At 45.9% G+C, this 21310-nt stretch overlaps 1 protein-coding gene across 1 annotated transcript in view; it reads left to right on the forward strand.

Annotated features, from left to right (window-relative positions):
* Positions 1 to 17252, forward strand: part of KIF13B (kinesin family member 13B) — a 267035-nt gene extending 249783 nt beyond the window's left edge. The window contains exons 38-40 of the mRNA XM_056813715.1: positions 5521 to 5583; positions 8418 to 9429; positions 11614 to 17252. Coding sequence (XP_056669693.1) covers positions 5521 to 5583; positions 8418 to 9429; positions 11614 to 11903 — 1365 coding nt within the window. The 3' untranslated portion in view covers positions 11904 to 17252. The remainder of the gene's footprint in view (positions 1 to 5520; positions 5584 to 8417; positions 9430 to 11613) is intronic.
* The last annotated feature ends 4058 nt before the right edge of the window (positions 17253 to 21310 follow it).

A 21310-nucleotide genomic window follows, 5' to 3' on the forward strand; every position in this document is an offset into this window, starting at 1 on the left:
TTACTACCTTTGGAGGAATCTTTTGTCTTTGTTTTGGCATTCCAATAACATAATTTATTGCTATCTGGTTGTGGCCTAGAAATGTAGAGACTACAAGGGAAGAGAAGTCATCTGAGAAGTTGTTTTTGACCTTCTGACTTAAGTTTAGTAACTAATCCACAAAATAAACTCTAATTAGCAAAAACAACCCAGTGAAATAAGAACATTTGTAAGATATACAGAATATAATGAAAAGATTTGAGCCTAGAGTCATATTTTAGTAATTGACAACATATATTTTCATATGTATTTTGAAGCCTTTATTTTTCATGTTTTCTGGTTAAGAAGATTATGTGCTTTAAATAAACCCAATTGAACTCATTCTTCATGGAAACTGCAGGAAGAAATGTACATCTTATCCTTTTGTGTGAAAAATATAATATTGTCTTCCAATATTTTGCCAGATCTGCTTTTTCAAATCATTTACATTTACATTGTACATTTACATTGCTTAAAATCCAAAGCCTACCTGATATTCAAAGTTGACCAAAACTACTAAAATTGCTCACTGACAGAAGAAATGACAGGTTTTTGTGGTAGGATGTATTCATACTTGAATGCATAGGTTTTTAATGGGATGCCAATGCTTATACTTTTTGTCTAGAGAAAAATATAAATGAAGTTAGATTTATGGGTGAGTTGAAGCTCAACAGACTTTCAAGATAGTTGGTAGTATTTGGTTTAATTTAGATTAAAAACAACTATTGATTTTTTAAATAGAATTTGCACAGTCAACCCAGAAAATTTCTACTATTAATTATTAACTCTTCAAAACTAGATGCAAACTGAAATGGCTTTAGTGTGATTTCAGGTAGGCTGTTTTTTAGGAGTTAATTGCTTAAAGGGGAGAACATAATGTCAAACTATATTGAGCTGTGTGTATCCGTATTTTTTTTTTTGCCAGTCTATATCTGAAGTGTCTATTGAGTGCTTACTGTATATAGAGCTTAATAAATATTTGTGGGACAAATGAATGAAAAAATAAATTAGTTCATTGTAGGAAGTTACAGCTGTCAGTGCAAGAGGCATTGGTGAACCAGCAGACCCAGACTCTTTGAATTAAAGCTCTAACTCAGTTAAATTCATTTCAACATCTTGTTAAGACTATATGCAAAACACAATTGTGGGGATAGAAGTGGAAACCCAATTGCTTTAGGAGGTAGTACCTAAGCTGGGCCTTGACCCTAATGAGATCTGTTCCTTGTTTTAAAAAGAGGGTCTTCCCCAAGGCAGAGATATAACCAGGGTAAGGCTAGCAGGACTTAATCCCTAGGATGCCCTCACTGAGGGTAGGGAGGGATGGAGAGGCACTGAGCCCTTCCTTAGAGGACAGAGTATATTCTTTTCCTTCCCAAGATGGGGTTAAGGGGCAGGAATGACAGCTTTCCTACTTGTCCAAAGAAGGCCAGAGATCTGTGTTCATCCCCCCCTAAACTATGTTGTCCCAAGGCTCCTAGGTTCAAGGCTATTTAATGCCTCTCCCTCCACAAAATACACACATGTGCCCGCGCGCACACACACTCTCACACTCTCATCTCTTTGAAGGGAAGGGAAGGGAAGGAAGGGCAAATATATTCCAAGTGTGAGCTCTTGATGCCAGGAACTCATTTAATGGGATCATAGCTATAGATTTGGAAGGGACCAAAGATTCCCTTTTGGTCCAGTCCCTTCATTTTACAGATGAGCAAGCTGAAGGCCAGAGAAGTTAAGTAAGGGCTGGACTTGAGGTCCTACAAATAGCGTGCCACGGAGCTGGGGTTAGAATTGAGCTCATACGACTCTCCAGTACATCATTTTCAGTGTTTCCTGAGGACTCCACCATGAGGGAGGAATTCCCCAAACGAGGACAGGCATTTTTGTGGGGAGTCTAGGCAGAGTACCGACTCTTTCCTGCCACGAAGTAGGGGGTGCCCTACGCAGGAGATCCACATTGTCACGATTAGGGAGAGGAATCATGGAGTGAAGGAGCTTTAGGAAAGAGATTGGATAGTCTAAAAAAACAATGTAGGGGAAGAGGGATAAGAATAAGCATTTACCTAGCGCCTGCTATGTGCCAAGCACTGTGCTAAGTACTTTTACAAATATTATCACATTTGAAGCTCACAGCAACCCTGCCAGGTAGGTGTTATTATCACCCCCATTTTGTAATGGAGGAAAAAATGAGACAAACATTTGCCCAGGATTACACAGTTAACTGGGGTAAGAGTTTGAGGCTAAAGTGGAACTCAGATCTTCCTGACTCCAGACCCAGCTCTCTAGGGTCCAGGCTAAGAGTCCAGATTGTTTATTAAATTAGGGATCTTTGCAGGTCTCTGGCTAAGGATGTTTCAGGCCTTGTCAGTCAGTTAAACTCATCTAGAATTATGCCTTTCATTTCAACTGATTGTAGTATACCTTTGAATAAATTCTGTATTGTATATGATAGGATAGCTATCTGACTTAGAAGATTTAGTGCCCAAGCAGATATATTATTTATCTTGCAAGATTTGGTCCAATTTTAAAAAGTTATCAAAAGGCATTTTCATTTTGGCCAAAAACACTTGACCCACATAACCATTAGATTTTCTCTATGTATATCTTATATTTTCTAGTCTTAACAACTTCAGAGTTAGTAGTATTAACTACTGTTTTTATTTATAGCAAATAACAAACTGCCTCCTGTTTTATTCAGCTGAGAAGATTACAAGCCAGATTTTAAGGCATGGATCAAATAAAAATAGTAGAGAAAAAAATTTAACTGAAGATTTCATTGCAAATATAAGGGGAAAGAAATGTTCATCCACTTGTTAAGGGGGAGAGATGGTGATTGGGAAAAAATTTTAAACTACCAAGGAATGTAGAGACAAAAGCTTTGAAAAGTAATTGTTTTTTCCTTCCATTCAACCTCTTCCACACATAAACTTTTCTAAACCTTCACACCATTCATATGTTAGTTCCACTAAAAGATTATAGCTGGGCAGGTGGGTGGTACAGTGGACTCAGGAAGACCCGAGGTCAAATTTGGCCTCAGCCCCTCACTAGATATATGACCCTGGGCAAGTCACTAAACCTTGTTTGCTTCAGTTTCCTCATCTGTAAAAATGAGCTGGAGAGGAATTGACAAACTACTCCAGTATTTTACCAAGAGTTGAAGCTAACAACAACAAAGTTATGCTGCCATCCTGGACCCTAATTAGCTATGAAATTTAGAAATTAGTTTCTTTTTCTGGAATGCCTATATATCTTGTATATAGTAGGTACTTAATTTTTTTAATTGAATAGAATTTTACAGGTTAGTCAAAAATGTTTCTTATTTAAAAATAATTCCAAATCATTATTTTTCCCCTCTTAAAATATGGTATTTTTGGTCTGTTTTATCAGCAATAAATTCAAAATATTCTGTTTTCTTTTGTGCCATGATTTAAAATAAATTCACAAAATGATCTTTTTTATGTGAAAAAACGAGCTTTCAAAAAAGCAGTGAATCTGGGGAAGCTAGGTGGCTCAGTGGGTAGAGTACCAGACCTGGAGACAGGAGGTCCTATTTTCAAATGTGGCCTCAGACACTTCCTAGCTGTGTGACCCTGGGCAAGACATTTAACCCCCATTGCCTAACCTTATCCCTTGGAAATGATACTCAGTGTTGATTCTAAGACAGAGGGATGAGGGTTAAAAAAAAAAAAGTAGCAGAAGCAGTGGACCTACCCAAGTCTAGGAGGGGAGGGAACTAATTTACTTCAGTTGCCTTTTTTTATTTATAAATTTGGTTTTATCGCTCACTCTTTTTTTAATCATTCACAGAACCCCCTCTTTTCACTCTGTGAGTCAGTCTGAGCCAAAATGAAGTGGGTCAAAAGAGGAAGTTGGCATTGTCAGGCATTTAGAGTTTAATTGGAAAATTCTTCATTCGGTCATTACTAGCAGTTAAATTAGGCTCTTAATGTCCTAATCTTTATCTGCAGAAAAGAAGTGATGTATCAGTTTATACTGGTTTAAATAGCATATTCAATATACAACATTAATTATTAAACTGTTAAAGATTTTATATGATTATTTTCTCATATTATTATTATGGTCTGATTCTCTGTCCCACTTTGCTCCTCTATTTCTCCTTGAGATCTGAAGGACTTAATAAGCTTTAGGGGGCCAGGGGCTCCATCCACTTTACAGAAGTTATGATACATAGAGATGAATCTTTCTTTAAGCACACTCCAACTTTGTGGACCTTTTCTCTTGAGCAGTGACAGCTCCAAACTTTTAATGCTTTTGAACAATTAAATACCTGTGCTTGGCTGTGTTAAGCTGGGAAATGTATCTACAATTCATAGATTTAGATCCTGAAGAAACCTCAGATCATTTAGTTCAGCTTCTTTATTTTATAGATAAAGAAATTAAGGAGACCCAGAAAGGTTAGGGGACTTGCTCACAACCACCTAGGGAGAGGCAGGATTCACACCCAGGCCCCTAGATGCGCAACCCATCATCCTTTTCATGTACCATTTTCCCACATTGTCTCACAAAAATTGATACTTTGTTCTGAAGTTAAAATTGGTTAGTCAAAAACATGGAAGTTAACATGGTTAAGAATTTTAAAGTTTGGGATGTTAGCCTACATTGATATAGTTAATGCACCCAGATTCTGGGGCCCGAGTTTCAGCACTGTTTCCACTCCGTTGTGCCATGCGCTTTCCATACCCACATTCTTAATCTCAAACTCATCTTGCTCCTTTCCCCTGATCCACATTATCTAGTCACTACCCAGTTCCCCTTGGTTCTTCCTTTGTAGCCTCTCTTGTATCCCTCCTTTCCCCCTTAGCCCCTCCCTTACCTTAGTTCTTTTCTACCTATGAGATTCACAGTTGAGGGAATCTTCCCATCCTCAGTCTCCTGCCCCCAAATTGTTATTAAACTTGATCACACTCATTTTCTTAGGGCCGTCTGCCTGCCGTCACTGCTGGGAAACTTCTAGTGGCTTGCTATCTCCTGGGATCCCCTCTTCATTAGCTCCTGTCCAACCCTCCTTCCCCTGAATGCCCCTGGTGTAGGCCTGCCTCTTTGTCTTTGAGGGACCCTCTGCCTTTGGTGGCTCCCTGCTCCTTTCTGCTTTAGCCTTCTCTGCCCAGCTGGGCTCTGGGCTCCTGGGCACAAGCAGCTCCCCTCCTTTCAAACTCCTGGGTGCCACTCTTGAGCCTTTTTGCATCCCATTCTTTGTTGTTTTATCTTCCCAATATGATTGTAAGGGCCTTGAGGGCAGCATCTTTACACTGTTTGCTGTTCCCTAGGGTACCTGGAGCAGATCCAGAAGGCCCGGGGCACTCCATGAATATTTATTGAGGGTGACTTGCTAGCCAAAGTCATTAAAGCCACTAAGATTCCCCTCAGGGTGTGGCGTCTACTCTCAAGTGTGTTTAATTAAAGCTTCTTCCCCGGTTATCTTTATTCTGCTAAATTTAATCTTTTATTGTCCGCAGCCTTATGTTTCCTTTTCTCTTGTCATTTCAGCCCATTCCCCGAATTATGGTACAACCTGTCAGCGTGGATGTCAGCAGGACCAAGACAAAGCAGGTATTTGTGCCACTAGTGCCAGCAGCACTATTCTGGGAGCCAGCAGCACCCTGCCTGCTGTTAATCATGGCCGCACCCACATGCAGAATGCACAGATGGGCTGATTATTTGGTCTGCATTTGCACTGATTTTTTAAGAACTTCACTTTCCGATAATTAACTGTAATATAGGTCATTTTCCCCCTTCCCGCCCCCATGCTCCCTGTTATATTTGCTATTTTCAACTTGCTAATCATATGATTGTTTAACTTTTAGGTGCTTGACTGCCAATGCAGTCTGTTGCTTTAATAGCCCACTGCTAGGCATTGAAGCTTTCTATAAACAGAACAATCTCCTTATTCCAAGTGTTTAGCTTAATTCTCAGTTTTACATTTCATTCTGATTCATGATATCAGTGTGAAAAGACTAATGCTAAGCTGGGAGAAAATAGTCTCTTATGATCTCCCACAGATCAACAGCACTTCTAGTCTTATGAATAGCAAATCTATTTTCTCCCACTGTGCGTTCATTCTCTTAGCTAAAGTTATCTGCATAGGAAAATTGTATTTATTAAAACAAAGCAAAAAAGTCCAGTGATTGGAAAGATGATTCAAGCCTCTGCCAATGACCCTCAGCCCTGAAGGACACTCTGGAATGAATTGCTATTAAAGTGGAAAGAGCTACAGACGACAAGCCAGAAAACCCGGTGCCTTTGGGAGTGTGAATCCAGCATTAACTAAATCTGCGTGGGTCTGTTTCTCCCTGTGTAAAGCAGAACTGCTTTCATATACCTGACAGGCTTGTCGTAGGATCTAATGAAGGAATTTATGCCAAAGTGTTTCAAACACAGGCAAGCATTGTAGAAATTTAAGCGATTCTCAAGAAGGGTAGGGCTTGGGGTGGACAACTGCTCTTGGGCCTGTGCAAGTGCAGGCAACACAATGTCTCCAGAAGAGGCTTGGGCTGGGCCTCAGGACACCTGGATTGCTGGTGGTTCTAAATGACTTTAGTTGGGTCACTTTGACTGCCTAGGGGTCAATTTCTTCACCTAAGAAAAGAGAATTCAGAGATTTCTAAGTGGCTTCCTAACCCTGACATTCCAGAATCCTGCTGAGAACCAGATAAAGTGGCATTGTGACTGCTGGCCTGAGGACCAGATTTCTTACTAATGCCCTAGTCTCTTTCTTGCCTTGAATTGGTGCCTTCAGCCCTCCCTATAGGGCTAGTGATCTCAGGAAACAAAATAGAAAATAATAAATAAAATATGTACCAGTTTAAAAAAAAGACTGAAAGACCTTAATCTTTTAGAGTAGATGTGTTGGTGAAGGGTATTGATCTGTTGAGTTTTGTAAACTTTGCAGCTCAGAAATCCATCACTAAAAGGGGCTGTTAATCTCAAGAGGTGCAGTTAATTTTGTATCCTGGAAGTGTATGATGAGGAAAAAGGAATGCCTTTGGAAACAGGGATATAAATGACAGCTCATGTAGAAATGCATGATTTATCAGACTGCCAAGTTAAGCCAAGTAACTGTAAGAGACTTATAGATCATAGCCTGTTTCCCAGTTCAAATAAATCCTGCATTTCAAATGGAAAAGGACCATTCCTGTAATATAAATAATCTTTCAGTAAATATTGGAAAACATATTTCTTTTACTGAAGCTACCCTCCTCCTGCAATTCTCTCTGCTTCCTCTCTTCCCCCATCATTGTTAATGGGTAATAATCTGCCAGCTTCGTAAAAAGGCTTATTAACTAAAGGACACCTTAGCAGCATCACTGATACATTGGGATTTGGACAAGCCATGGCTGTCAAAGCTCCAAATGAAATATGTGTTCTGTGTTTGTCCACTGCCAGGATGACTCACGGATAGAGTGATCGAAGAGTGAAATGCCAAAACCTCCAGCCTGGTTCTATTCCTCATTCAGCTTTGGCTCCCTGGGAGTCCCTTATAGCTTTCTGTGCCTTTGTTTTTTTGCAGCAGAGGAACTCCTGATCAGGGGAAGGGAACCAGGGCTTGTACAGTAGTTTCAGGAGCATGAGATAGGGAAGAAAGGGCCACACACCCCATGGTCGAGGAGGAGCCTACTCTTGTGGCTGCCCCAGCTTCTTCCAGTTAGGAATATGAAGTCAGAGCCAGTGGGCACAGGGGTCATTATTTTTGTGCTGGTAAAAGCTGTTCTGAAACATCTTCCAGCCCTCTGATGAGATCAGCATTTAAATTATGCGGGAGAAAAGTGCTTCTCAGCCTTTTTAATAATCTTCACAGTCTCCCTGAGAAATGGGCCTATGTTTGCAAGGGATGAAAGTCAGAGCCCAACTCAGAGAGTCCTTTAATTATCAAGGGACTCTTCAGTGTGGGACACCAACCCTCCCGCTGTTTTGCTGGTGGACTCCACAACCCTTCTATGAGAGGTGAAAGAAATAATATCTTTTTTTTGTCTCTGATTTTCTTAGCAAGAGATATTTTAAAAATCATTGGCAAAGTCCAAATATTCAGCCAGGTATCCATTAATCTTCTCCAGGAGGCCAATCATTGGGCATGGGGATAACATAAGAAAATGAAACCTCCTCTGCTCTCGGGGACCTTACATTTTAGGGGGGGGGATCAACCTTACTCATTCTGTGAGGCCTTGCCTGATCTTCCCAGTTACTGTCTCTCTCTAATTTTTTTGTATATATTGTAAATTGATTGTACATGTGTGAGCTGAACATAGGAATTTTGAAAACCAAAGGTATTGAGGGGTGCATATATTTCAGTCACAGAGATCATAGATTTGGTGCAAGGAAAGCATGAAGACTACTTTGGCTGGGCTCAAGGGTGCACGTATATTAAATTATTGTGCTTTTTGCTTCAGGTTACTCAAGAGGATGAGCGGAAAGATTCATCTGAAACTTCTCTCTCATCTCCTGCCATGGGGAAGAATTCTGATAAAGTCTACAAAGTGCCTTCCCAGCAATTACATTCTTCAAATGTCCAGACACAAGATACCCCAGAGGGTCCCCCCAGCCCCGTGAGTGAGGCTTCTAGTGGTTACTTCTCCCATAGTGTCTCAACAGCAACTCTGTCTGATGCCCTTGTAGTTGGCACGGACCCCAATGCCCATGCTGGCAGTCAGACCCCAAGCACTCCCCCTCACCCCCCTTGCCAGGTAACATCTGAAGGTGATGTTCCATTACCACCAGTTGTCTTGTCCTCTGAGAGTTCTTGTTTGACTCAGAAAGAGAATTTACCTGATCTAGCAGAAGCACAGATCCAGCCAATGCAGAAAAACCAAGATGGCAGCGGTGGTGCTTTAAAGCTCAGAGGCTCAGCTTCCTGTGTCAATAAGAACAGGGACTTGGAGGATGCCTCTCTTGCCACTGACACAAAGAGTGTTCTTTCCATTTCCTCCCCCAAGAAGGAAACCAACAGTGAGCTCAGAGCAGGAGAGAGTGCTTCAACCATCAAACAGCCTGCCAGGCCTAAGGACCACACCGAGCCAGCCTCTAACCAGGAAGTCTCCAAGCCACAGTTGTCCCCAGACTTACTATCTCAGTCTCCTGCTGTGGCCTCTCCATTTAAAATCCAGAAGGTGAGAACTTCAGAGCTAAAATCGTTCACACAAATGCTAGGAGACTCTAACTGTCCCTCCAGTACAAATGAAGACCAGCCGACCACCTCGGGAGCGCTCAGCAACCCAGGAGGAGCAGCCAGGGAAAAGCTAGAAATGACATCTGACTCGGAAGAAGCTGACGAAGTCCCAGAATGGTTGAAAGAGGGAGAATATGTCACTGTGGGCACAAACAAAACAGGGATCGTCAGATATATTGGACCAACAGACTTTCAAGAGGGGACCTGGATTGGAGTGGAGTTGGATCTACCTTCTGGTAAGTGAGTCTGACAGACAGGCAGCTCCTTGTGAGTGAGGCTCCTGCAGGCCCATTGAATCCCAGTCCTAGATTCAGGAGTTCCAGCACCGAAGCTGCCTCGACTCTTTATCTTGGCCAAATTACTTTACTTCTCCAATTCTGGTTCCACATCTGCAAAATGAAAGGATTGACCTTATTTGCCAATTGTTATTGCATCCCACTGTGCTAGGTTCTTAAACCATAACCCCCAGGGCAGCTGGGTGGCTCAGGGGATTGAAATCCAGGTCTAGAGACAGAAGGTCCTGGGTTCAAATGTGGCCTCAGACATTTCCTAGCTATGTAACCCTCGGGAAGTCACTTCACTCCCTTTGCCTGCCCTTCTGCCTTGGAAATAATACACAGCATTGATTTGAAGACAAAGTTAAAGGCGGTGGGTTTTTTTTAATTGCCACTTATCAAGAAGCTTATAATCTTATGGTAGAAAAGCATGTTCTTCAATAAGTTCTGCATGGGGGGGGGGGGGGCAGTGTGATAAGTGCAGAGTAGTTAGAAGTCCTGCGCAGAGGGCTCTGAGCAGTCTGATGAAGGAGAGCATTTTCAGGCTGGGGCAGGAGGGGAGACTTCTTGGAGAAGCTGGGCCCCCTGCAAGGGGCAGAAAGGAAGGGACGAGAACGGCACGGACACAGGGGGGACTAGCTAGGATGAGAGCTAGGAAGGGGGGATGAGTTTAGTCCAGTTGTAGAGCAATCTGTAGGAGGGATCATGAGGTAGCAAGAAAGGTAATATAGAGTCGGGGTGGGGAGGACCGTGATGCCAGGATCAGGAGTTTCTACTTTATTCAGCAAGGAATGGAGAGTTGTTGAAGCATTTTTTATGGAGAAATGACACAATGAGATCTATCAGTGCATTAGGAAGATGATTTTGGCAGCAGAATAAAGGATGAATTGGAAAGGATAACTAAAGGCAAGCACTGTCAGGAGACCAAATGAAGGCGGTGGAGCTCAGAGTGGCAGGGAAGGAAAGGACGGGGAAGCTTTGAAAGAGGCTGCCAAGATCAGAGGCAGAATGTGGGCGCTGGAGAGAGACGGAAGAGGCAAAGATGACTTCAGAGTCTTGGTGGATGGCAAGGATGGCAGCAGCACCGCTATTAAAGTTGAGGGAGAGGCCGACTTGGGGAGGAAGATTATTTCCATTTTGGACATGTTGAGCTCGACTGAACTGTGTGGTGGGACGTCCCAGTGGAGATGTCCTTTGTGGCTTTGGCCAAATCTTAGTGTTGATGGTTCTTCCAGAACAATCTTTTTGTTTCCCTTCTTGTGATTTTTTTTCCATTCCAGAGAGGGCCAGGCATTAGATGATTAGGTGCTTCTTCCTTAAGAGATTGTGACATCATTTATGATTATGATTACTTTATATTGGCACATAAAACATCTGGCTTAAGATTTGTTATTAATCATAGGCTCACAGATTGTAAGGGAGCCCAAGAGAGAACTGAGGCTTTCTCTTTGCCCCCAAGTGATGGTTCCGAATCTTTTCTGAGTGTGGAAAGTTCACACTCACCATCTTAAAAGCATCCAGTTAATCAATTTTAAAAATCTACTAATCTTAAAATTTTCACTCCATATTGGCCAGGAGAAATATTTAACTGCAAGATGCAAGTGAAATCTGTGTTCCTTTAGCCAAGTGGTTTTCCTTCTCTGAACCTCAGTTTCCCTTTCTGTAAAATGAGAAAGTGTGTTCTATGACTCAGTGGCCCCGCTTCCAGCTTTAAGAGTCTTTCATTATAATAGAAATAAGTTGGCAGAATTATCTAGTCCATGTGTGATAGTCACACTGTATCTGTCCACATCTGAGAGGTGGCAGCACTCCTCAGGCAGGGGGCCACACAGTCAAGGGGCGCCTAGCCATCCGGCCCTGGTGGCCTGTGCTTTCCCCTGCTCACTGCCTCCATGGGCTCGTGGCCAGGTAACATGGTGAGTCCTAAGGGGGCCCCTGGAGGAACCGTCACCAGGGCTCTGCTCTATATGGGTCGGCCTGGATGAGGGGTCCCTGAGGAGGGGCTGTTAGGTCGTGGCGGGCTGTTAGCAGAGGGAGGCAGGGAGGGGTTGCTGAGGAGTTTGTCCCAGCTTGAAGGTAGAAAGATAAACCACCCAGCAACTAATAAGTCCATTTTTTTTGTTTTTTCCTTTGCTCTTCTCTAAGGTAAGAATGATGGCTCCATTGGGGGAAAGCAGTACTTCAAATGCAACCCTGGCTATGGTCTCCTTGTGAAGCCAGGCAGGATCAAGAAGGCCACAGGGCCGGCCCGGAGGCGCAGCGCGGGCCTCAGGCTCCAAGGGGCGACGGTGGAGCACCGCAAGAGCGGGAACCTGTCCGGCTCGGCCTCCAACTTGGCCTCATTGACAGCCCTCGCCAAGGCCGAAGGGGGATCTGCACTGAGGCCCGAGAGGAGCCAGAAAGCTGCAGAAAACCGCAAATCCTGGGCCAGTTAAGCGCAGTCCTGTCGGCCAGCTCTGTGCCCCCCGGAAAGGCCCCAGGAGCTCCTGACACATCTAGGCACTCACTGGCAAGATCATGGGAAGGCTCTTCCCCGGCCCCTTTGGAGCCCTCTGATGGCCGCCGTGCACCCTCGTGGCCCTCTCTGGGGACAGCCGCTCTGGCCTTGACCTCCTGCCTTTCAACCGGTGGAACCCCCCCAGGCTTCCTGGGAGAGCTCAAATAGGAGCACTGTGAGGGGCACGAAGCGGGCTGTCTTTTCTCCGGGTTTTAACTGGTTTCAGCAGCTACTTTTTCCTAAGCCGGGAGAATAGGAAAGCCTCTCCTGAACAGCAGGGTGGGAAGGTTCTGAAAGGAGGCCTGGGCTCGTCTCTGACCCTGCCCTTACTGGGCTTCTGCTAACACATTAATTCTAATTTTTTGTGATTCCATTAACCCTTCTTTTTAAGTAGAATTAAAACTGAGGCCTCCTTTCCCTCCCCCAAAGAATGACTCCCCGGTGCTGGCCCGAGATCTCGAGGCTCCTGGTGTTGTTTGCCTGCAGGCCTTGGCCAATGTGTCCTTTCTGGGACCCCTCCCCACCCCCCAAATGTTCTCTCTCTCGCCCCCCCTCCCCCCGTGTTTCCCTGTGCAGGGGCTCTTACCTGCTCCCCCTTTTCCTTACTTTCTCTTACAGGGTATATAGTTTGAAAAGAATGTCCTTGCCTTCAACTTGGAAGACTGTTTTGTTTCCCAGCAATGCCCTTAACAGAGTGTTTGGATAGTATTTATTTGTATTTATTACGATTTTTAATCCTAAATAATGTGCGAGCTACAATCTTTCACTGCCTTCCGTAGACCCAGGTGCCTTCAGCTCCCTCGTGCGCAGAGCCTGCGTGGGGAGCAGCCGGCCTCGTCCGGGGGGCTCCTGGCTCTGGGCACCTCCGAGGAGCCCGACTTCATTTTCAGACACACAAGTGGCCTTACTCGAATGAAATGGAAGCAAAACTACTTTCACAAAATGCTAAACACTAAATGACCCGGATGTTTTGTGGCAGTCCCAGGAAGGGTCCTGACCCGGCCTTGATAACTCCCCAGTTAGCCGGCTGGCGTGTGCGAGGGCATTTTCTCTATGCGTGCCTTTAGTGGGACCCTTCCCTGGTGCTAAGATTTAGGACGTCCGGGGTGTCGGCTCGAAAAAGCTCCTTATTTTCACTGACCTGAGTCGAGGTCAGCATCTCTTTCCATCATGAATATAGCCCACAGAGCCTCCGGAGAAGAGGCGCCCGGCTTCCCTGGGCCGCAGCTGCCGGGACCCGTCCTGGCCTCTCTTTTCCTCATAGACGTTCTCTGGGGCGACCTGGGATCCCCACAACAGGGAGGCAAACAGCAGCTTCCAGGTGCTGCCGGAACGCAGCCCCCGTGGAGCTGGCACTTCCGTCCCCGCTTCAGTTGGGGAAGGTGAAGGAACAAATAGCGGATTCTGAGCCGCCTCCATCCTTTTGGTTTTATGGGCTCCTTGGCCCTGTGAGAGCGTGCGCGGACACCTTCCGGGGACGGGGATGGGGAAGGTGGTCAGGAGCCCTGCCAGGCCCTTCCGTCTCACGCAGGGCTCTAGCTTTGGCTGCCGCCACCGGACGGACCTGGGGCAAACCGTTCCACTTGTGCCTCCCTTGGCTTCCTTCTTCTGTGAAGCGAGAGGGTGCTCCTCGGGGACTTCCTGTCAAGTAATGGGGCTGGACGGCAGGACCCCGAAGGCTCCCGCCGGCATGTTGGCAGGGAGCGGCCGAGAGCAACAAAGGAGGGGTGGGCAGCAGGGGAGCCGGCCGCCTCCCCGGATCTGCCTTTCAGAGGGAGGGGAGACGCGGTCGCGGCACTCACGATCCAGACACTCGTTAAAGAGCTGGGTGATGCCCTGTGAAGATGCTTAAGATTAATTAACTTCCATTAATTAAAATCCTAGTAATTGCTTGCAACACTGCCTTAAATTAAACTGCTTTAACAATCAGCTGTTTTCCAAGCGTTTTGCCTTTCCCTCTCCTGATCCCTCTGCCTGAGGTACATTGGGCTGAGGATGGTGTAAATACTTGTCACAACACAGGCTGAAGCACAAAACTTTGTGTCCAGAAGGTCCGGATCACCACGTGGGATCTGCGGCTCTTGGCCTTTAAGGGCCTAATGGAGGCTGCCCGTCCGGCCGCCTGTGCCTTAGCGGCCTCCTTCCCGGAGCGGCCGGCGTCCCCCGAGGCTCCTGCTCACACGCCAGCGGCACTGACCGGCTACCCTGATTGCTTGGAGGTCCATCTTGGCAACATCCAGAGCCGAGAAAAAGGGAGTCGGATGTTAAACCTGAAAGGGACCAGGATGGCCTGAGGCGGGACTCCAGTACCGATGAGGAAGGAGGCCGGGGAGTTGTGGGAGGCCACCAGGACCCGGGCCTCCTGGGCACCCGATCCACCGGCCCTTGAGTCACCCCTTAAACTCCAGGCCTTTGGCCGCATCCACTGACCAGTGCAGCGTCCGTCACTGTGCAGGGCCCCCTGTCAGCTCCAGAGGGAGGAGGCCACAGGGAAACTGCCAGACTGTCCGAGGCCGGTGATCTCCCCCACTTCCGCTGGTCCCAAGAAGAGTCTTGTCAGGCGGAGGCCCCTGCTTGTACCACCCTCCACCACATGGTGCAGCTTTCCTTTTCCCAAGCCCCTTGTCTTCTCACAAGCCCTGCTTTGGGGGGGTGGCTGGGTGGCTCAGTGGATGGAGAGCCGGGCCTAGACGGAGGTGGGGGGTCCTGAGTTTAAATCTGGCCTCAGGTCCCAGCTGGGTGACCCTGGGCAAGTCCCTTAACCCCCATTGCCCAGCCCTTAACGTTCTTCTGCCTTGGAACCTATACATAGTATTGATTCTAAGATGGAAGGTGAGGGTTAAAACAAAGAAAAAGAATCCCTGCTTCGGGCAGCCCTGCCTGGGAGACTGGCCTCTCTGTGGCCTCCGGCCACCGGCATCAGACATGGGGCTGTCCCTGCTGGTCCCGATGCCCCACTTGACCTTCCCACCACCGAAGTCGTTTTTAAAATCTTACTTTGGGTCAAGATTCTCTTCCCATTTCCTTCAACAAAACTGTGGGGCTTCCCTGGGCAGGAGGACGGTTCTCTGGGGAAAGGGGCGAGAGCCTGAGCCCCAGGAAGCTGCCCCCTCGCTCCCCCAGCTGGGAAGGGGCTCCCCGGGGGAAGGCCGCCGCGCCGTGATGGTGGCCCGGTTCCGCCTCTTAGTTTCGTTCTGTTTTGTTCCTGCCATCAGCCAAATAGGAGTTTCCGAACCCTCTTTGTTGCCCTCTGTTCCGTGAAGACCAAAGCTGGGTGGTAGAATCGCTGACAAGTGTGTACGGAGATGTGCCGCGCTGTGTGGGTCCTGGGCTCCTCCCCTGCCCCGCGGCCGGCGCCCGCCCCTCTGCCTTCCCCAGCTCCCCCACACACGTGCCCCCACAGGCCTCATTCTTGCTTGGAAACCCTTCGAGACCTTTTGGCCCGAAGCACCCCGGCGACCCCCAGAAGGCTTCTCGTTAGTAAGCTTTCCCGCAACGGTGGCGGAGCCGCAGCGGCAGCCTCGCTTCAATTCTTCCTGGGCTGGGACTTGGATGCACTTTACAGGGGAGGAGACGTCTGGGTTAGAGAAGATCTTCGTCAGCGCCTCCCCGCTGGCCCTCTCCCAGGACCATCGCACGTTGCTCTGAGGCGCTTAGCGACTCAGCACGCCTCTGTGGAAGGAGCTCTGCGCCTCTCCCTCACGTGCCGTCCCGGCCGCGGGCAAAGTGGCACTTCTCGTTCAGATCCCGTGCGGCCTGCGCCCAGCTGTCTGGACCGCTGACTCCGTGGCCCTTGCAGCGATGTCACTCCCAGAGTGCCACATCCTCTTCCTGGACCCGGGGCCCTCCGTGACTTCCTTTACTGTTCTGGCCCTGCCGGGGAATTGGGAGAGGAACTCAAAAGGAGCCCAAATGTCTTTGTCTTTCAAGTGATTTTTCCTTGAGGCCGTTCTAGCAATGAGATCCATCCTCAGCCCATTTCTTTGGGTTCTGATCACCAGTTTTTAAAAACTGTTTAATTGACTCTTTGTTTTCTCCGTTCAGAAAAACCACAAACTCATCCTATACCTAATTGTGCCTGGAAGCGTCAGGAGTTTTATTGGGGGGAATCGGGTAAGAAGAGGACCTGGGAATGTCCTGGGACGTCTAGCCTCGGAGAGGGTTGGCGGAGCTGAGAGGATAGCGGGCAGCGCGTCCGCCAGCGCCTACGTATCCTCGCGGTTTTAGTTCCTGGTGTGTGCTGGGGTTTTCGATGTACAAATTTCATTTCAAGGAAGTAAAAGGATAAAAATGTTCAAGGCCTTTCTTAAGGTTTTTGGTTGGTTTGTTTTTCTTTATTTCTCTGGGATTGAATTCATTTTTGGTAGGGAAGGACAGGGCAATGCTGACCATTTGGGGACCTCTCCCAGAAGGAAATGGGAGTGTCTACAGAGGTGGGTTTCACAATGGCCGTTTGAAAGCTGGGATGTAGGTGGGAGAGGCAGCGACATGCAGGGAGGAGAAGGAATGACGGCATGGGATGGGGGAGCGCAGAGGGGGTGCCGACCCCGGGACAGTGACGGGTATGGCCTCTTCTTACATGGAAAGCCATCTTGCTTCTCTTTGCTTTTCTTCCCCCTGTGTGAAAGGGCCGCGTGTTCTATGCCCCCTTATATGCTCCTAAATGCTGACTCCCTGATCCTAGACTATGTCCGTGCCTGAGATTGACAAAGTGGCGCTGCTTCTGCCCTCCTGGCCCGCCTCCCCCCAGCTTCGAGCTGTCCCTAGTGCCCCCCCCTTTCCCTGGGAAGGTCCTGCTGCCTCCTGTGTCTGTGCAGTGTTTGGGCCGGGGGACCCTCGCAGGCCCCCTTCCTCTCTGGCCCTCAGGGCAGGTTTATGGAGGTTGTGGTGGAGTTTTCCAACAGAACAGATAAGCTGAGGCAGGGGTGGGGGCTGGACCCTCAGCTCCCTGTTTTTATCCTGAATCCACACAGTGGTCCATGAGTCCTTCCTTCTTTGTTACTGACACTAACTGTAATTGTGTGGGGAGAGGCCTGAGCCTTATCTTTCTCCGTGTGGATTTTTGTAAATGTGGTGGCTTTGTATATAGAGATGGGCTCTTCAGATTTGGGGCATATGTTGACTTTGTATGCGTCAACCGAGAGTTAAAAATCCAAAGACAATGTAATGAACTGTAAAAATGTTAATGATTTATACTGTATAATAAACTAAACTATTGTACTATTCTATCGTTTGCATCACGTGACCAACAGCACCTAAATAAAACCAAAATTCTTCTTTGGCCATATCTAAGAAGTTTGACTTTTCCTCATTGTGTCCTTTCCCATTTTTCTAGTTTGGTTTTCTAAGTTGTCTTCGGCTGGTTAGCTTTTTTTACCCCATCCATTGGTTGGCTTTTTCCTCCAGAACTTGTTTTAGGCATAATTTTAAAGTTGTATGGAGGATAATTTGGAGGAACTCCGTAGAGTCTTTGCCTTTACTCCACCATCTTGGTTCCCTAGAGATTCTTCCCAACCCCCCCACCCACACCCCGCCTTTTCCCCCATGAGATTGTCCATCCCGATAGCTTGGATTTATTTCTTTGAAAATAGCTTGTTCATGTCCTGTGACTATTTATCTACTGGGGCATATGTTTGGTGAACATCTTGAAAAAAAATGGTGGCCATAGCTTAATGGAAAGAGCCAATCATTCCAGAGATAGTTAATTTAACAATAATAGCTAACATTTAGATTAGCAAAGCACTTTACATATTTCATTAGATCCTTTAAAAAAAAAACAAATTGAGAAATAGTTGCTCTTATTATCTCAACTTTACAATTGAGGCTAATAGAGGCTGTGACTTGCCCAGGAACACACAGCCTATTAAGTGGCTAAAACAATGAATTCATTTCTTCCCAACTCCCAAGTCCAACTATATTGTGTTTGTTTTGGACAGGTTAACTAGACTGGTAGATGAGGGGAAGAGTGACATTTTTTTAATATAGTCTTTACCATAACTGAACCGGAAGGGCAGTCATTAATAATTTGGTGTCAACTTGAAATTTCTAGTGGAGTACTTCTGGGATATGTCCTTGGTTCTGTGATGTTTTACCTTTTTTTTAAACAATAACTTAAGTCACTGGTTCTTGGACCTTTGGATCTCAGCACTACTCTACACTTTTTAAATTTTTTTTTCATTTTAAAACCTTACCTTCTGTCTTAGAATCTGTACTAGGTGTGTTGGTTCCAAGGCAGAAGAATGGTAAGGAGTAGGCAATGGGGGTTAAGTGACTTGCCCAGGGTCACAAAGCTAGGAAGTGTCTGAGGCCAGATTTGAACCCAGAATGTCCTGTCTCTAGGCCTGGCACTTTAACCACTGAGCCACTTTGCTCCCCCATTCTTCTGTCCTCTTAAACATGGAGCTACACACACACACACACACACACACACAGAACTTTTGCTTATGTGGATTATGTCTCTGGAAATTTACCATATTATTAGTTAATAATCTTAGTATTTTCATGAAAATAGTTTTGACCTTACAGGCCCTCTGAAAGGGTCTTAAGGACTCCAGGAATCTCCAGCCTGTACTTTGCAATCCACTGGCACAGATCAATTAACCAGCATTCCAATCACAGGCTCCTCGGTCTGCCTGGAGGGGATTTCAGAGGCTATGTCGTTTGATGCCCTCATTTTTTAGTGAAGGAAACTGAAGTCCAAGGCCCGGGGAATGATGTGCTCAAAGGCAGGATTTATGAAGCAAGTTATATCTGCCAAGTATTTTATAAGGTACAGGCTGGATATAACAGGAAAATGAGATCATTTCTACCCTTAGGAAGCTTATATTCTATTTGAGGAGGCATTTGAGTGAGTGTGTGTGTGTGTACACAAATGATGGCTTATGCACACAATGACAAGGTAGGTTGTGGATGGGAGGACCTAGCACTTGCACGTTGGTAGGTGGAACAGGGCTTCTGAGGTTGTGCTCATTTAATTGGCAGATAAGACAAGATGATAGGCTCCAAAAATGTTCTAGTAGACCAGAAAAATGGGCCAAATCGAATAAAAATGAACCTAATAAGGCAAAATACAAATTCCAATACAGATAAATTCTTTAATATCAAAAGGGGGGACTTGTGGCTGCATAGAGGTTAATCAGTTAAAAAAAAATCTGGATATCTTAGTAGACTGTAACCTTAGTGTGAGGTCATAGTGCAAAATAGTAGCTTCCAAAGCTACATGTAAGGAAGAACTTGGGCCAGACGGCTTAGAGGTTCATCGTTTAGGGAATTAGTGAACTTGTCAATGATCTAGTGCACCAGACCCATTTACAGTATGACTCTGGCTTGTTTCCAGGTTGAAGGATCTCAGGGGATGAATTGGAGCTAATTGTTTTAGATCAACTGAGGTAAGCCAGACCTCACCATAGAACCAACTAAAACTAAAAATGAGTTCTTTGGGCTAAGTTAACCAGAGGATCTCCAAATGGACACAGCTCCCCTTATCATGACCATAGATCCCAATATACCTAAGCTTCTTCCCTCCCAAAGGTAAAGGACAGGTATACTAGTTGTTAGCGGTGTTGAACCCGATTATCCTTAACTCTATGCCTTCCCAACTGAGATCTTGTTCCACTTGCATGGGTAGATTTTTGCCTTTAGCAGACCAACAGGGAAGTGGGCCTGGGTTTGTATCTGGCATGACTGCTAGATGAAGAGTTGGGAGGACTACCATTCCAGGTCTAGTTCTGCTCCCTCATGACTGTAGGCAAGTCATCTTACCTCCTGGACCTTCATTCTTGCTTTGTAAAATAAGAATTTGGATGAGATATTCCCTAAAGTCCTTTTCATGTCTGTCTTGGAAATGGAAAAATTTAGTCTGATGTTCCCCCTTTGGAGTAATATGTTTGGTATAGCTTGGATGGTTCCTAAGAAGTTTTCTGAAGAGTTCCAGTGAATGAATGAATGAATTTAGAAAGCATGTACTCTGTGCAAATTCTAATGGAGAAACAAATATGGGATGCTGTGAGATCAAAAGTCATGATGGTTCTTGGGTTCTTTGTAGCAACAAAGAAGATTCTAATGCATCTTTTTTAATGTCATAAAAGCAATGTCCACTTATGATGTTGGAGCACTTGATAGTGCCAAAGACTTCTGTGGTGAGAAGAGCCCTTTTCTGTGTCTTCAGGATCTGTGGTTGCTGAGAAGAAACAGAATACAGCATCTGCAGAAGGAGCTCCTGGGTAACATCCCAAGTGTTGCTACCTTGAACAATGGCTATATGGGCCAGGCTGATAGCAGGGTTGGTGTTTGGAGGTGGTGGTGGTAGTTCTTGGGCGGGCTTGTCCATCAGAGACAATAGGTAGGCAGGTGGTGGTGGTGGACATCTCTGAGACGGTAGTTTTCCTTGATGATAATTGTGGGGGCCAAACTGGAAAAAGGACCAAAGATGAATATTAGGGAGTGATGCTGAGCACAGGCCTAGTACATGGCAGTGTTGTGGAACTGTTGTCACCATCAAGGGAACAATTACAATGGATGGGCACAAATCTATGACAAAATCCAATTTTGTGTGTACAGCCAGAGACTGACTAGACTTGGAGGTAAATGGCGGCTGAGCCTAGAGCACTCATGCACTTTCCTCCCCTACTCACAAAACAGGTTTCCTCTAGGACTGCAGCCATAATCTCTTCTCCTTAGACATTGTCTCCATTGGCACTGGGCATCTTGCCTTCTTGCTTCCATCTTAATCTTCTCACCTTTTTGCATAGAGCCTGGCCCATAGCTGGGTGCTGAGTAAATGCTATTGTCTCTTATTGATTATTCTGACCCATGACCCTAGCCTTCCCAACACAGCTCTTTCTCTCTTTCAAGATGCTAATGAGCAAATCACATAAAATAATGGTAGTACCATGCTAATGAAAGAAGGGGCTCACACATTAGATAAAGCTCTGGGAGTCAGAAAGACCTGAGTATGGTCTCAGACACTTGCTAAGTGACCCTGGACAAAGCACTTGTTTACCTCAGTTTCCTCAACTGTAAAATGGGATGATACCTTGTAAGGTGGTTGGGGGAATCAAATGAGGTAGAATTTATAAAGCACTTAGCTCAGTGCCTAGGACATAATAGGGGTCACTAAACCCTTCCTTTTCCCCTTTGCAGGATCAATCACCAAGTATTTTTAAGCAGCTGTGATTTTGGGGGCCCTTGTGCTAGGCTCTCAGGTTATAAGTACAAAGAAAGAAACAATCAATACCTCCTGTCAAGGGTTCTCAGGGGAAGACAAGTGCATATAAAAATATAGAGCACAAATATAAAGTGAATAAATAGAAATATATGCAACATATTAAAGATGTAATGGTCAGA

This window comes from Monodelphis domestica, chromosome 1 (assembly GCF_027887165.1).
Source record: "Monodelphis domestica isolate mMonDom1 chromosome 1, mMonDom1.pri, whole genome shotgun sequence".
Lineage (NCBI taxonomy): Eukaryota > Metazoa > Chordata > Mammalia > Didelphimorphia > Didelphidae > Monodelphis > Monodelphis domestica.